Genomic DNA, 15,424 nt, shown 5'->3' with positions numbered 1-15,424 from the left:
GTCCAAGTGAAGGAGTTGCAACACACAGATTTCAACATTGAAGTATTGATAGAAGATGGTAAAGCAAGAATTAATTGGTGGTTAGTTGGTATATATGCCAGCTGTGAAAAACAAGTGAGGAAAAATTAATAGGACATAGTTACTGAAAGGAAAAAGGCCTGGGGTGATAAGGTGATAATAATAGGGGACTTCAATGACATAAAATGCAAAGAGGAGAAGTGGGGTGGAAGGAGCAGGGATGAGTAGACATTTACTGATTTCCGAGAGCTCATGAGAAGGAATACACTGGTGGACATTGGATATGAAGGATTGCCCTGGACCTGGAGGAATAGCTGGGACGAAGAACTAGAAATAAAAGAAAGACTTGACAGAGGACTATGTACACATGAATGGCTAGAAGTTTTTGCTAATGTGAAGCGTACACATGTGGAAAATTGGGCTTCTGATCACAGTATATTGTTACTGGACACTTGCCCTGCAAACAGAAGAAGGAAAAGGAGGTTCTACTTTGATAAACGGTGGGTACAGCATGAGGAAGCCCATCAACTGATCAATGAAGCTTGGAATGTAACATATGAAGGATCCAGGATGTACAAGGTTACCAAGAGTATAACAAGTTGCAGGGTAAGACTCCTAAAGTGGCACAATAGCAAGATTGGCAATGTAAAAAAGAAGATTGCAGAGGTCAAAGAGGAACTAGAAAGGAAAAAGGAGCAACACAGGAAAACAGCAAAGGAGGAGATTGCTAATCTAAAAAAACGATTGGCAGAGGCATATCAAGAGGAAGAAATGTTCTAGAGTCAAAAAGCTAGATTGCAATGGCTGAGGGAAGGGGACAAAAACTCCAAATATTTCCATGCAGTGGTGAATGGGAGGAGAAAGGCAAACAGAATGAACCAACTTTAGAAAGGTGATGGAAGCTGGACAAAATCAGAACAAGAAGTTGGACAAGAAATAGCCAAATACTATAGGCAACTCTTCACTGCCTCAACAACTGCAACAAGGGAGGATAGCATTCATGAGATACTCAAAGGGATTCCAACCACAATCACTGAACAAATGAATAAGATATTAATCAAATCTGTGGACGAGGAGGAAATTAAGACATCAGTTTTTCCCATGAATCCTAATAAGGCCCCTGGAAGTGATGGTATGACTCCTCTATTCTTCCAAACTTATTAGGACATCATTAGAAAAGATATAGTAGAGGCAGTTCAAGCTTTTTTTCATTCAAGTTACATGCTTAAATCCATTAACCACACACTCGTCTCCTTAATTCCCAAAATTCCTGTTCCTACTAGCTTAATGCACTTTAGACCCATAAGTTTATGCTCTGTTCTTTACAAAATCATTTCCAAAATCTTAGTGAACAGACTCAAACCTATGTTAGATAAGTGCATAAGCAAAAATCAGTCTGCCTTTGTTGCGGGTAGACAAATTCTGGACAATGTCATATTAGCTCATGAATTTCTTCATCATCTGAAAAATAAAAGAAACGGGCAAATTGGATGCATGGCAGTTAAACTTGATATGTCTAAAGCCTATGATAGACTGGAATGGAATTACTTGAAAGCTATGATGAATAAAATGGGTTTTTGTGACACCTAGATTGAGTGGATAATGAACTGTATAACTACTGTGTCCTACTTTTTCAGTGTGAATGGAGAAGCAAGAGAACTTGTAAAGCTAGAGAGAGGATTAAGACAAGGCGACCCCCTTTCACCATACCTATTCCTAATATGTTCAGAAGGGTTCTCCAGCCTACTCAGAAAAGCAGAAACCAGCAAGAAGATTGAAGGAATGAAGATCAGCTGGAATGGTCCTGCACTAACCCATCTCTTTTTTGCAGATGATTCGTTGATACTGAGCAAAGCTGATCAAAAAGAAGCAAAAGAATTGAAGGCAATTTTAAACAAATATGAAGCAGCATCAGGTCAACTAATCAATTTAGAGAAACCCTCAGTATTCTTCAGTAAGAACATTGATCAGAGGGTGAAGGAAGCAATAAGGGAAGAACTACGAGGAATCCGGGCTATACATCAAGGGAAGTATCTAGGGCTACCAATGATAATTACACGATCAAAAGAACAGATTTTTGAGTTTATAAGGGACAACATAAGGAAAAAGATGGAGCATTGGAAGACAAAGCTACTCAGCCAAGCAGGCAAGGAAACTCTATTGAAGTCAATAACAATGGCTATGCCAACATACGCCATGTCCTGCTACAAGCTTACCCAAAAGCTATGCAAGGAAATTTGTTCACTGATGGCTAAATGCTGGTGGGGATAAAACAAGAAAAAAGATAAGAAGCATTGGATTGCTTGGGAGAGATGCACCAGAATTAAAGAAGAAGGAGGAATGGGCTTCAAAAATATTCAGCTATTCAACAAAGCCTTACTTGCAAAACAAGTATGGAGAATAATGACCCAACCCAATCTTCTGGTAAGCAAGTTTTTGAAAAGTAAATATTTCCAAGAAGATCCAATGCTTGAGAGCAAGATCCCCAAAAACGCATCTTGGATTTGGCAAAGTCTAATGAGTGCCAGAGAGGTAATTAGAGAATGGTGCAAAAAAAGGATAGGAAATGGAAGGGGGACCAACATTTAGGAAGACAACTGGATCAACAACGATAGTGGAGGAAGGATTAAAACTCAGAAACTAGAGAGATGCAGCTTGCAAAAGGTCTCCCAACTCATGGTCCAGCATAGATGGAATAGAGTGTTAATCTTTAAAGTTTTTAATAGAGAAGATGCAGAACACATCCTCAACATCCCAATAAGCCTGGCGGAAAGAGGAGATAGCTTGGTATGGAAACACTGCAAAACAGGTCAATACACTGTAGCATCTGGCTACAAACATCTGCAGCAAGAGAAGAGGAAACGAAGGGAAGAAAGTAACAAAAGAGAAGGATGTAGCTATCAACAAACAGACAGGAAATTATGGAAGGCACTTTGGAAGTTACCTATCAAATATGAGTTGAAATTTTTTGTGTGGAAATGCATCAATAACGGGATACCAACAAAGGCTCAAATCTTCCATAGGAGACAAAGAGGAGACTCGATATGCTGTGGATGTGGAGAAAAGGAGGAATCAATTGAGCACACGCTGCTGCAATGCAAGACAGCAAAAGGAATATGGAAATTTGCATTAGTTAACTGGGATGGACTGGAAGATCAAACAGGCTGTTTCAAACAATGGTGGACCTCTATGATGACGCATGCAAGAACCAAGAAAGAAGGTGATGATCACATAGCGCTAACTGTCAACGTGCTATGGCGAATTTGGAATTCGAGAAATGCCAGAATGTTCAACTCAATACAACAACATCCCCTTAAAGTGAGTGAAAAAGCTGCTAAAGAATGGAAAGAATACCAGGAAGCAATCCAGCAAAGACCAAGAAGAAGCACAACAGAAACAATAAGGCAAGAAGAGAACAATCAAAGAGAGCAAACTGACTCTGAAGTGGTAACACTAAAGCTGGCGACCCAACACCAGAATGGAAACAAATCCTTTGGTATAGGCATCACAGCTGTGAATGACGCACGCCAAGGAATTGCAGCCTAGTCGCTAAAGGAAAGGCAAGCAGGGAACAAAGCTCAGGACACTACAGAGGCTGTGAGGCTCTGTATGATCAAAGCAGCAACAAAGGGATGGCAAGACATCAAGATACGAATTGAGGATAGGAAGCTGCTAGACCAAATACGAGCTAGAAAAGCCAGGAGTTTGGAGTCAGCCACTATAATAGAGGACATACAAAAAATGACCTCATGGTTTCGAATGTGTTTTTTTGATAGGTTAAATGAGGACGTTGATAGCCTATGCTATAGTTTGAGCAAAATTGCTCTTTTAAACTTTTGTGACATGGAGTGGAATTACTCCACCCCAGAGTGCTAACTACACTGATGTAAAATAGGAGCCCTTGCTCCAACAGTGTATAGTTTGTTGTGATATAAAATTTCTAACGTTTCGGAAATCAAAAAAAGACTCGAGAGATTACAATCTAGAGTGGTCAAAGGGATAAGCATGAAACTATTGCCGATCCCCTTTAATTGAAAAAAAAAAGATAAAAGAAAAATTGGATTTATTTGTAATGCAGACTATTTCGCTCCTAGAGTTAGGCCAAAAATAATTAGGACGCAAAAATTTATGAGAATGATTACAACCCAAAAAATTCCAGTAACCAACGGGATAAGTATGGAACTACTGCCGATCCTCTTTGATAGAAAAAAAATGATAAAATAAATATTGGATTTATTTGTAATGCGGACTATTTCGGTCCTAGAGTTAAACCAAAAATAATTAGGGCATAAAAATTTGTGAGAATGTAAGTCATGAATAATTAGAACCCAAAAAATTCCAAAAATAAACTATAGAAGATAAATTTCATAAAACCATTAAAATTTGAATTTCAAATTCAGATTAGTTAGTGTACTAATATATGTATGAGAGAAAAGGAATAAATCAATAATATAATATCAATAACACCGTAAGAACAAGCCTAAATTACCTAATAATAGCAATTCCTAAATAATAAAACTGCCATAATTTGACTCCAATAAACTACTAAAAACTTGATTTTACTAAAATACTGCCATTAAACAATTACAAATTTTACTAAAATACTGCTACTAAACAATAACATAGAAACTTCTATATTTTCAGTTTTGATTTAATATACCAGCATTACCTCCCTTAAATCAAACTTTCTCAGATCAATTCAAACACAATCACGATTAACAATCTCCTTGCAAATTCTAATATCACTTTGTACTAGTTCTTCATCTTCAAACATTTTTCTCAATGCAATAATCCATGCACCTAGAAAGATTGTTTTCATCGCACAATTTGATGTCAATTTATGGACAATTCACTTTGTAATTTTAATAATTACAACTTAACATATAGGCTTCTTCTCTGATCTTTGTCTTTACAATAATTTTTAGACCAATTTTATGGTCTAATCTTCACCGACTGGATATTTCATGACTTAACTTGTGGTCTAACTTGATCAAATAACTTCTTCCAGGCAAATCTTGTGTCCCAACTCTATGACAGTGGAAAAGTCTAGGACTAATTTGTAGTCAGATCAATTCTTCAATATTCACAGGTACCCTATGATCAATTTTTTTAACCTAAAGCTCTGATACCATATGTAAAACCCAAAAAAAAATCTGCCAAAAAAGTTAGAAGAGATAAATTTTATAAAACTAATATATAAGGGGAGATAATTTACATACATAAAAATATGTTATGTGGAAGAAGAGGAATATATTAATAACACCATAAGAAAAGCCTATCAAACTTTACTCTTTACTCTTCTCAACTAACAACAATAATAATAAGACTTTTATTTTTAGACTAGTTGATTTAGGAAACAAGTTTTGATAACCACAATAAACTACCTAATATACCAATTTTTAAGCAGTAAAACTACCATATTTTGACTCTAATAAACTACTAAAAACTTAAATTTCACTGAAATACCACTACTATACAATAACATAAAAACTTCTAGTTTTCTAGACTTATTTAATCTGCCAATAGTTCAAAGTCTGCAAATTGAAGTCAGTGGTTCTAGCTAATGAACAATATTTTAAACGAAAACTTAGAAAATCACATAAGAATTAATGTTTTAGGTGCCACGATTTAAAATATGTTCTTATGCTGTATATCGACTTCTAAATTATTTAATGTGTAGGTATTCCCTCTTAAGTGCATTGTGATGACTTCACGGCATCTTGTCTATTTATGCTGATGGGTTAATTCTATTTTGCAAGCTTGAGATATACTCAATTCTCACTTTGGTCTTTGAACTTTAGTTTGGAACACTTTTCCCCCTCAAGTCTTAAAGTCATCTAAGTTTTGTCCAATAGTTAACAAAATGCACAAAAACTAACAAAAGAATTAGTACCCTGGGTTACCTTATAGCTAAAACTAGAATATTTTATTAACGAAGAGTGGCCCTCGATTACCTTAAAATTAATGGGACTAGAATATTCTCTTGACAGAGAGTGACTGTCATTTTATTTGTTTCACATATTCCTGAATGATTGTATGACAGTAGGACGAGTTTAAAACTTTAGAGAACAAAAAATCCTAAACTTTAATTCAAAGGACCAAAATGAGAGTTGTGTATGCTTCAAAGGTGTAAAATGAAATGAAATGAACTCTTAGATATTACTTCGAGGAGTAAGAAATGAAATTTAAATTTGAAATTTGAATTCACTGCAGGTACACCTATTCTCCCATTTCACCGCGTATCAAAATGCACCAACCACTTGGTTGGTGTCAATATGTGCAAATTATAACCTTCTAAGGAAATGCGGACTGAACATCATGCGGGCAAAGTTGGGGATCCAGACTTCCTGAAAATTGAAGGACATACATCCTACCACGATCAACAGCAAGGTTCGCATACTTATTATGAAACAACTCAATAGCTATGGCATTATCAGTCCAATTACTATTGAACTAGCATGTAATTCATTACCCACTGTAAAAGTGTTTCTTTTGAATTTTAACACATTCTGTTCCAAGAAAAATGCATTAATATTTTATTCAAATATTGGATATTGAATACATGTGGCATTATTACATTGAATTTCTATATACATATAAGTACATTACATTTATCTCCTAAACTACGGGCTCATCGTATAGAATACTTATCGAGCCCACTTCTTCCACTGAATGCACATACGCATGTCGATAGTAGATTCAATTGCTTCCCACCGAGGCTCATATTCATTCTCTCTGGCCTCCATCAAGGTTTCCTTTAGATTCTCAGCTACTATAAATAGCAAATAGAGTTCTTCAATGAATCCATGCATGTCCATATTAAGAACTACACACATCCCTAAGAACACGACGTGCTCCATGCCACAATCCTTTAGAATCCTAAAAATTTTTGCCATATCTCCCCTATTTGCCATTTTGATGGAACACTTGCTCTCATCACTAGGTGTTTATACTCCTCCAAAATGCAGTGTATCTAATACTCTCCAGCCAACTAGGCATCTTGTAAGAGGTTTACTAGATGAAGGCTTGATCAGGAGAATTGGATACCAGAGACACTCACGTGGAAGCCAGCTTTGTGCAGAACCAGAGATGAAGCACGAGAATCTGGGACCACAAATGGATACCAGAGACACTCACGTGGAAGCCAGCTTTGTGCAGAACAAGTAACTATGAGCTGGAAATGGTGGATGAGCTAATATGCCAGCAGAGATGGAACAAGAATATCATATTCAGCAACTTCAACAAAGAAGATGCTGAGAAGATCCTACGTATCCCCCTAAGCCTATCTGGGAGGGAAGATAGCTTCTACTGGAAACCAAAAGTGGGAGGGGAGTATAGAGTTGACTCAGGATATAAAATGCTGATGGAGAAGGGTAGAAGCAAAAGGAGGTGCAAATTGGAGGGAGCTGGATCAAGCATTTCAGAGGAAAGCCAACAAATGACTCAGATGTGGAATACACTGTGGAGGCTTAATGTTAAGCATAAAATCAAACACTTCATTTGGAAGTGTATTCAAGGAGCCTTTCCAGTCAGGGAGGCAGTGTGGAGACGAACAGGAATAGGTGATCCTATATGCTCAACTTGTGGTGAGGCACAGGAAACCATAGAACGTCTGCTGCTCAACTGTTCCCATGCTATGGATATCTGGAAATCAGCTCCCATTCAATGGGATGGAGCAACAGACCAGAAGGGACATTTCAAGAGATGGTGGCTGCGAATTTCAGAAGCAATGAGTAGACCAGAAGGGAGGGATCGTATTGGACTGACAGCAAATATACTGTGGCAGGTATGGAAAGATAGGAATAAGAAGGAATTTGAGAGCTCAGATAGATCAACACCAATGAGAATAGTAGACCGTGCGCATAAAGAATGGCTGGAACAAGGTATAGAGCTTCAACAGGGAGATAGGAAGAGTACAGAAAAAATAGTCCCTGTAAATGAACAACAAAGCCAGAGCACTGGAAATAAAGGGGCTATAATTTTAGCAGTGACAACAGCAAAGGAGCAAGAACAGAATGGCCTTGGAATAGGAGTCACAGTAAGAACAATAGCAAACACTAAAATTGCAGACTGGGTACTGAAAGAGAGAAGCTTGGGGAGCAAAATTTTGGATGAAGCATTGGCTTTAAAACTGGCTCTGTGTAAAGCTGTGCACCAATAGTAGAGAAAGGTATGACTCAACTTTTGTAACAAAGAGTTATGGAAAAAAACTAACATAGCAACAACCATCAAATAGCAAGATGGCTACATTGCTGGAGGATATTCTGAATCTGAAAAGACTGTTTTGCATGTGCTCTTTTAGGTTGGAAAAGGAAGAAAATATGTTAGATAGTAGAAAACTGAGTGCAGACGCTTTAAGCGTAATTGTGGATGAGGAATGAACTTTCCTCAGTGTTCTTTGAACACTTTTTGTACAGTTCCCTTGAGCCGTTGCTTGTACATGTAACTTGTTTTTATGATAATGAAATTTCCTATCGTTTCGACAAAATATATATATATATATATATATATATATTCTTCACAAAACCCTTTTTTAGTGGGCAAGAAAGTGAAGCCCTGCTACTATGAACTATCTCGTTGCAGACATGCAGTGACTCTCACAAATCTGCTTGTATGGTAGTATACTTTTCAAAGAAATCCTACAAAAAGATTGCATTTTTTAAAATAAATTTACTGAGTTTTAACTATTGGAGTGGAGTAGGAGACGATTGTCAGGGAGGTGGTGAAGGTGGTGCCGGTTGCTGGAGCTCCTGCAGTCAATTTCTTCAAAAAGAGTTGAGGCGATTGCTGGTGCTCATCAACGACAGGTACTTTTAATTACCGAATTGAGCTCTTCCTAAAGGCTGACAATAGAAGCTCAATTTTTGTAATTATGCCTTGCCAGTACGAGACTCGAAGAACCATATCCCTTGGTGTAATCCCTTCAATTAGTTGATTTCAAATCTCACGTTGATTTATCATACGTAGAAATTTTCTTCTAAATATAACTTCACTTGATTTCTAAAATTCATTTGCAATAATATATATGTATGTTTTGTATTTTATTTAATGTTTGATTTTAAACACTTTCCTTAAATATTTTCTTCAACTTATTACTTTATTCCTAAAAGTTAATTGATATTCTTCTTTAGTTTCGAAAAGTGCTTCCAGGAAAGTTTCCCTACAATCATAACAAGCATAAGAAATTGATATGCTATTCGTGTTTAGTTTCCAAATGTATATTGCCAAAGAAGTTTCTAAAACTTTTCTCCAAATAATTTATTTTCACATTATTGCTCAAGAAAATTAAGGAAATCTCCATATTTGTTTATGCAATTAGTTGTCTGCTTAAAGAAATTTGTAAAAATTCTTTCCAAACATTTTCTTTCCATACTATTGCTTGAGAAATTTTAGGAGATCTCCATATTTGTTTATGCAATTAATTGACTGCCAATGTAATCTCTAAAACTTCTTTCCGAACATTTTCTTTCTACACTACTCCTCAAGAAAATTAAGAAAATCTACTTCAATAGAACTTATATTTCTAAGCTGAAAACTCATTGTTGGTGTTTCATAAATAGCCTTAACAATCTAAGAAAGGATATTCATATTTGGAAGCAAAACAAAGATATTAAAATTTATAGCGAGTGTATTTTCGGAATATGAAATCTAACGCACCAATTCAGTATTGCAAACTTGCCCTTATATAGTACAGATATAGATGGATAGATGTATTCTAATTCAATGAACTTTCTGTTCATCTATACTGTATGTTAAAAAAATCACTGATTTTAATTGAAGAAAATTGTGTAATGGAAGCCATGGATCATGCAAAATGTCCTCTTTTAGTTTAGCAAATCAGCTCAGGATGTTTATTTGGAAAGACTTTTTTTTTTTTGAAAAAGATTTGGAAAGACTGTTGTGGTTCAGAACCAGAAATGTTGCTGGAATGGAAAGTTGAAATTAGCAGGAATTTAATTAACACTCAAACTTGACTAGATTCAATCAAACATTTCCAATTTCATTCATGAACTTCAAAATTGGATACAGAAAGAGAATTGGCGGGAAAAGAGAAGAAGGAGAAAAGAGTGCAGGAAACTTGAGGAAAAAGATAAACAGAGGGGATATTCCCTCTCTAATTAAAATCGCAAAATCTTAACCATAATGCCTAACAATTACATGATCGTATCATTTATAGAAAGCTACTCTAACAAACTCCTTCCACTAGCTAATGAGTGATTGACACGTGTAAGGAGAATCTTCAAGCTCAACTGGTCCCAGCTTCGGCAAGAACATCATGAACCCAGCAAAGGCGTGATCCCTTGGTCGCGCCTTCACTCTCCTGCTGCGCCTTCCCCTTTCCTGACTTCACGCTTTCCCTCTTCTGTGTATTGCTAGTTGTTGATTTTCCTCGGATCATGTCTTCTTTTGACATCTCCCAGCCACTGCCACGCCTTCCCTTAATTCATCTTCACGTTTTCTTTCCTTTTTGCACAATCTAGCTACATTAGAAAGTGTAAGACGAGGAGGAGCAATCTATTTACGTGTTTGGAATATGATAAGGAGGAAAATGGTGATGATAAATCTAATAGTTTGAGACTTAGTAGTATTTCATTCAGGATTGAAGATCTGGTTAGGGGGATAACACATGGACTTGACTCTGCTTTTTTTAGATATATTCAGTCCGATGCATCAGATCATAGTCATATCAGACCTGAGCTCGCCAGATTCGAGGATAATATGTCATTGTTTTTTGATTTAGATATCAAGGAATTTAACATCAATAGTTTGTTGCTCTACTACTCATTGGGAGATTTACTATTTCTTGTAGATTTCATTGATTCCATTTTAGAGAATCTGAGGCATCTTTATGGCACGTATTATATATTTGATGAAGATCTGAAAATTGTAATGCGAACCCTTCAAGACAAGCTAATGCACTTGAAGAGTTTCATTGGCTTTGTGACACTACAAGGTGTTGAGGGTATGCAATTAAAAGATCTGCTGGTTCACGTTGAAGTTGTGGCTGTCAATGCTGCAAGCTTGATTTGTAGATCTTTGTTTCAAAGAGATGATGAGCAAGTGTCCAATGAGATAAACACTGAAATTTCTCAAGTGATACAGCAGATGATTGATCCCGCTGATCCCCATGTCCAAGAAACTTATAAGCATGTTTTGACAGCTTCCCAGTTATCAAGATCATCCTACACTTTTGCTATGGAGGAGAATAAGCATCTAGTGGTTGAATTTATTGACTATCTCCTGCATAGTCTTATGGAGCTATTAGTATATTATACTAGTTTCATAGTTTTAGTGAAGGATCAAATGCTAAAACTCCGTGAAAGTGTAAAGTTCCTTATTACCCTTCTTAGTCGGCAGCAAGAGAAGTTCGATGAGCTAAACGATAAGATGAAGGATCTCATTGGAGTTATGGTCTCTGACATAGGAATTGTGATTTTCTCCCTTTCTGTGAATGAAATGAAAGAAGGCTTGTCCAAGGAAATAGATTTGGCGCTTTCTCATTTACTCGAAGTGCTCAAGTTGATCACAGCAGAAGTTGGACATATTTATCCACTACCATCATCATTACTTAGTTTCCCTAAGACTAATGAGCTTGCCTTGCTTGATTTTCTTCTAGAAGCTCTCAAGGAACTAGCAAGTTCTACAGTTGATTCAATTGTTTTCCCAAACAATCAAATATGCACAATCCTAAAAGACCTTGTATTCTTAAGATCTTTCTTAGGAAATATTGTGGAGCAGTGCAACCGAAATGAAAAACTCCAAACTCTTTGGAGTCAGGTCATGAAGGTTGCATACAGTGTAGAGTTAAAAATTGACTCTACACTGCTTGGTGATAAACATGAACATTGTTTGAATGCTTTTGCTAGAGATATCAAGCTTATGAAAATTGAGGCTGAAGAGATCTATGACAGCATAAGATATGATGGTGAAACCTTGGGAGTTACCAAGACTACCATTCACATGCCATCACAAATTGTTGCTCCAATATTTAATGAAGTTCTAGTAGGTCTCAATGATTAGGTGGAAAGTATAATTGATAGACTTATGAGAGGATCAAGCCAGTTAGATGTTGTTGCTATTGTGGGTATGCCTGGGCTTGGTAAGACCACATTAGCCAGTAAAGTTTACAGTGATCGTTCAATAAAGTTCCACTTCCACATTCGTGCTTGGTGTACTATTTCTCAAGCATATAGCAAGCACAATTTGTTGCTACAGATTTTGTGTGTTATTGATTCTAGAAGTAGTGACCATATCATAAGATGAATGAAGATGATTGGCTACAAGGCTATACCAGCAATTGAAAGGGAAGAGGTATGTCATTGTTTTGGATGATGTTTGGGACATTAACGGTTCGAATATGTTGAAACACTCATTGCCAAATGATTACAATGGAAGCAGGGTACTCTTAACCAGCAGATTTCAGAATTTGTCTTTGCAAATTAAACCTGATTGCAAGCCTCACCATCTTCGCCCACTTACTGATGAAGAGAGTTTGAAATTGCTGCAAAAGAAGCTATTTGCCAAAGAAAATTGTCCTCCAACTTTAAGTGAAGTTGTACAGCACGTAGCAAAATACTGTAAGGGCCTACCTCTTGCAGTTGTCCTTGTTGCTGGAATTCTTGCTACTATACAGCAAGATTACTGGGAAGAAGTCACAAGATGTCTAAGTTCCACCATTTTTATGGACAATGAACACTGCATGGAGACGCTTGAGCATAGTTATAATTATTTACCCGATTATTTGAAACCATGTCTTCTTTACTTGGGTGCATTTCAAGAAGACCAAGACATTCCTGTCTGAAAGTTGTTACGGCTTTGGATCTCTGAAGGATTCGTGCAAAAGATTGCAGGAAAGAGTTTAGAGGATGTGGTAGATGGCTATTTGATGGATCTGATTGGGAGAAGTTTAGTTATGCCTACACAATGAAGATCTTTAGGTGGGATCAAAGTTTGCCGAATTCATGATTTGGTACATGAGTTTTGTGTGGCGAAAGCAAAAGAAGAAAATTTTCTACAGATTTTACATGGGGATGACCTTCATGCTTTTACTGGACCCTGTAACTCCCACCGGCTGTCCATTTTCCCTACCACCAGTTGGAGACGTATAAAGTCAAGGCTATTTTTTCCCAATTTACGTTGTTTGCTCTTCTTTGATCGTAATTATGTACAGAAGCTAGACGGAAGCTCACTCAAATTTGTGTTATCTAAACTTCTTAGAGAGTTGGATTTTGGAGAGATTGCTTGTCCATTTTTTCCAAGGAAAGTTTTATTCCTTGTTCACTTGAGGTACTTGAGTATTAACTTGCGCAGTCAGGAAATCCCATCTGCAATAGCCGACCTCTCAAGGTTAGAAACTTTTGTGGTAGGAGGAAACTTTCGTAATTTTTTGTTACCGAACACTATCTGGAACATTAAAACATTAAAGCATCTTGTCGTTTCTCCAAATAACGAATGTGGTTTCAAATTTTCCATGGACAATCTTGAAGGCTTCCCAGATTTAGAACACTTGGAAACTTTATCCCTTGCAATGGATGTCTCTTCTCAAAGTCAAAGCTTGCAAAAGATACTCTCAAAGTTACCGAGCATCCAGAGGCTAACATGTGTGGGAGATGAAGAGAGAGCATTTATAGGAAATCACAATGGGGATGGGTTACTCGTGCTGGACTACTTGAGTCAATTAGAATCACTAAGAATGAGGAATTTTACCGGATCTGAGTTTGAATTCCCATTGAATTTGAGAAAGTTGACCCTCTCAGGTAATCGTCAGCCATGAAGTAAAATTTCAGTAATTGGAAAGCTACCCAACCTTGAAGTGCTCAAATTATGCGATGATTCCTTTGTGGGGGAAAAGTGGGAAATGGAAGAAGGGGAGTTTGGTAACCTCCGATTCTTGGAATTGTCAGAGTTGGACATTCGCTGGTGGGACCCTCTTCTGATAATTTTTGCTGTCTTGAGAAATTGGTTTTGTATGATTGTGGTTGGCTGGAAAAGGTACCTTCTTGTTGAGGGGAAATTCTCACTCTTGATATGATTGAGGTGAGATGGTGTCATGAGTCTGCCTTAAATTCTATGATGCAAATACAGCAAGAGCAGATAGATATGGGAAATGAGGATCTAAAGATCATTATTATTGAACCAGAAAATTGATGACAGTTCATGTTTTCTTCTTAGTGCAAACTCAGAAAGAGAGCCGATTTCCTCTCATCACATTTTGTAATGGGTGCTGTTAATGTATGTTCTTGAGTGGGCAGGGACTCAAAAGCAAAGTGGGTTCCACTTATTAGGTTAGATATACTACCATTGTTCTATTCGTATATGTTCAATCAGTTCAATGCTAGTACAACTTTTCATGTTTCTCAGTTCAATTTCTGGAGCTTTTCAATTCTTTGATTCTATAGGTCATGCATTTATGAATTCAACATTGTCTATCAAACATGTTTCTGTAATATTCTGATGTTCTTATTTCCTTCAATATTTCATAATGTTTATTATCAATCATCGCAATTTCTGAAATTTTCTTTAAGATGGCTACAGATTCGTGTGATCCTTACATCCGACTGGTACACTTTTCATCCCAATCAAATAACTGAATGACCCAACACTTGCTTTTCCCTTTTTTCCTGTTCATTTTGAGATGCCAAGAATGCAGTATGCTATTGCAACCTTGTTGTGTAGAATTTTGTTCCTTTTGTTCTTTTTCCCTTTTTTTTTTTGTTTTTTTACCATCTAGATATATGAGTTTGTTCCTGCTTGTCACTGTTTTTAATCTAACCATTGCTCTCTCTCTCTCTCTGTCTCTCTCTAAAAAGTTCCTTTTATTCAAATATATTGTATTAAAAGTGTTGGAAAAATCGGATAATTTTTCACTCAAAAATTCAACTAGTGATTTAAACCGATTCAGTAATTCCCAAGAGGATCGTTAAAACAATCTCCTTAGACAGAATTACCATTCCAAGTAAATTTCCAGGAAAGGTTGGAGGAGTCATAAGCGATCCCACTTAAAACCCAGTCTCCTAGACAAAATTTACGTATACGGTATATTATCACAACTAGACCCGTGTATACATAAATAATACGTACACACGAATAAAAAAATACACCCAAATGAACCGTATAAAACACTACAAATAAACCCGACAAATATATTGAATACTATATTACAATAGAAAAGAAACTACTAAATAAATGTAGAATAAATAAAAGAGATAAGGAAAAAACACACCCGAAAAATTGATAACGGAGTTCAGCCAATTTTCCTAATCTCCGAGCACCGCTCAAGTGACCCGCTCTTAGTAATTTTTGGGAGAAGAAAAGAATTACAAAATAATTTTTTTCAATATTTTTTGTACAATTGAATTGAGGAGAGGGAGTATTTATTTATAACTAACAAACACTTCCCTTTAAA

General features: G+C 36.6%; 4 protein-coding genes across 4 annotated transcripts; all 4 read left to right on the top strand.

Annotated features, from left to right (window-relative positions):
- The first annotated feature begins 270 nt into the window (after positions 1-270).
- LOC140010616 (uncharacterized) lies at positions 271-798 on the top strand. The gene has a single exon (XM_072057920.1). The coding sequence runs from the start codon at positions 271-273 to the stop codon at positions 796-798; it is 528 nt and encodes a 175-aa protein (XP_071914021.1).
- Positions 799-2,694: 1,896 nt separating this feature from the next.
- LOC140010615 (uncharacterized) lies at positions 2,695-3,564 on the top strand. The gene has a single exon (XM_072057919.1). The coding sequence runs from the start codon at positions 2,695-2,697 to the stop codon at positions 3,562-3,564; it is 870 nt and encodes a 289-aa protein (XP_071914020.1).
- A 7,173-nt stretch (positions 3,565-10,737) lies between these two features.
- Positions 10,738-12,039, top strand: LOC140010614 (uncharacterized). Its single transcript, XM_072057918.1, has one exon. The coding sequence runs from the start codon at positions 10,738-10,740 to the stop codon at positions 12,037-12,039; it is 1,302 nt and encodes a 433-aa protein (XP_071914019.1).
- Positions 12,040-12,376: 337 nt separating this feature from the next.
- On the top strand, positions 12,377-12,946 carry LOC113699770 (putative late blight resistance protein homolog R1A-3). The gene is made up of 2 exons (XM_027220117.1): positions 12,377-12,737; positions 12,849-12,946. The coding sequence occupies exons 1-2, from the start codon at positions 12,377-12,379 to the stop codon at positions 12,944-12,946; spliced, it is 459 nt and encodes a 152-aa protein (XP_027075918.1).
- Positions 12,947-15,424: the final 2,478 nt, after the last annotated feature.

Source organism: Coffea arabica, chromosome 7c (assembly GCF_036785885.1).
Source record: "Coffea arabica cultivar ET-39 chromosome 7c, Coffea Arabica ET-39 HiFi, whole genome shotgun sequence".
Lineage (NCBI taxonomy): Eukaryota > Viridiplantae > Streptophyta > Magnoliopsida > Gentianales > Rubiaceae > Coffea > Coffea arabica.
Note: the sequence above shows the minus strand (reverse complement) of the source record. Positions and strands in the feature narration are given on the sequence as shown.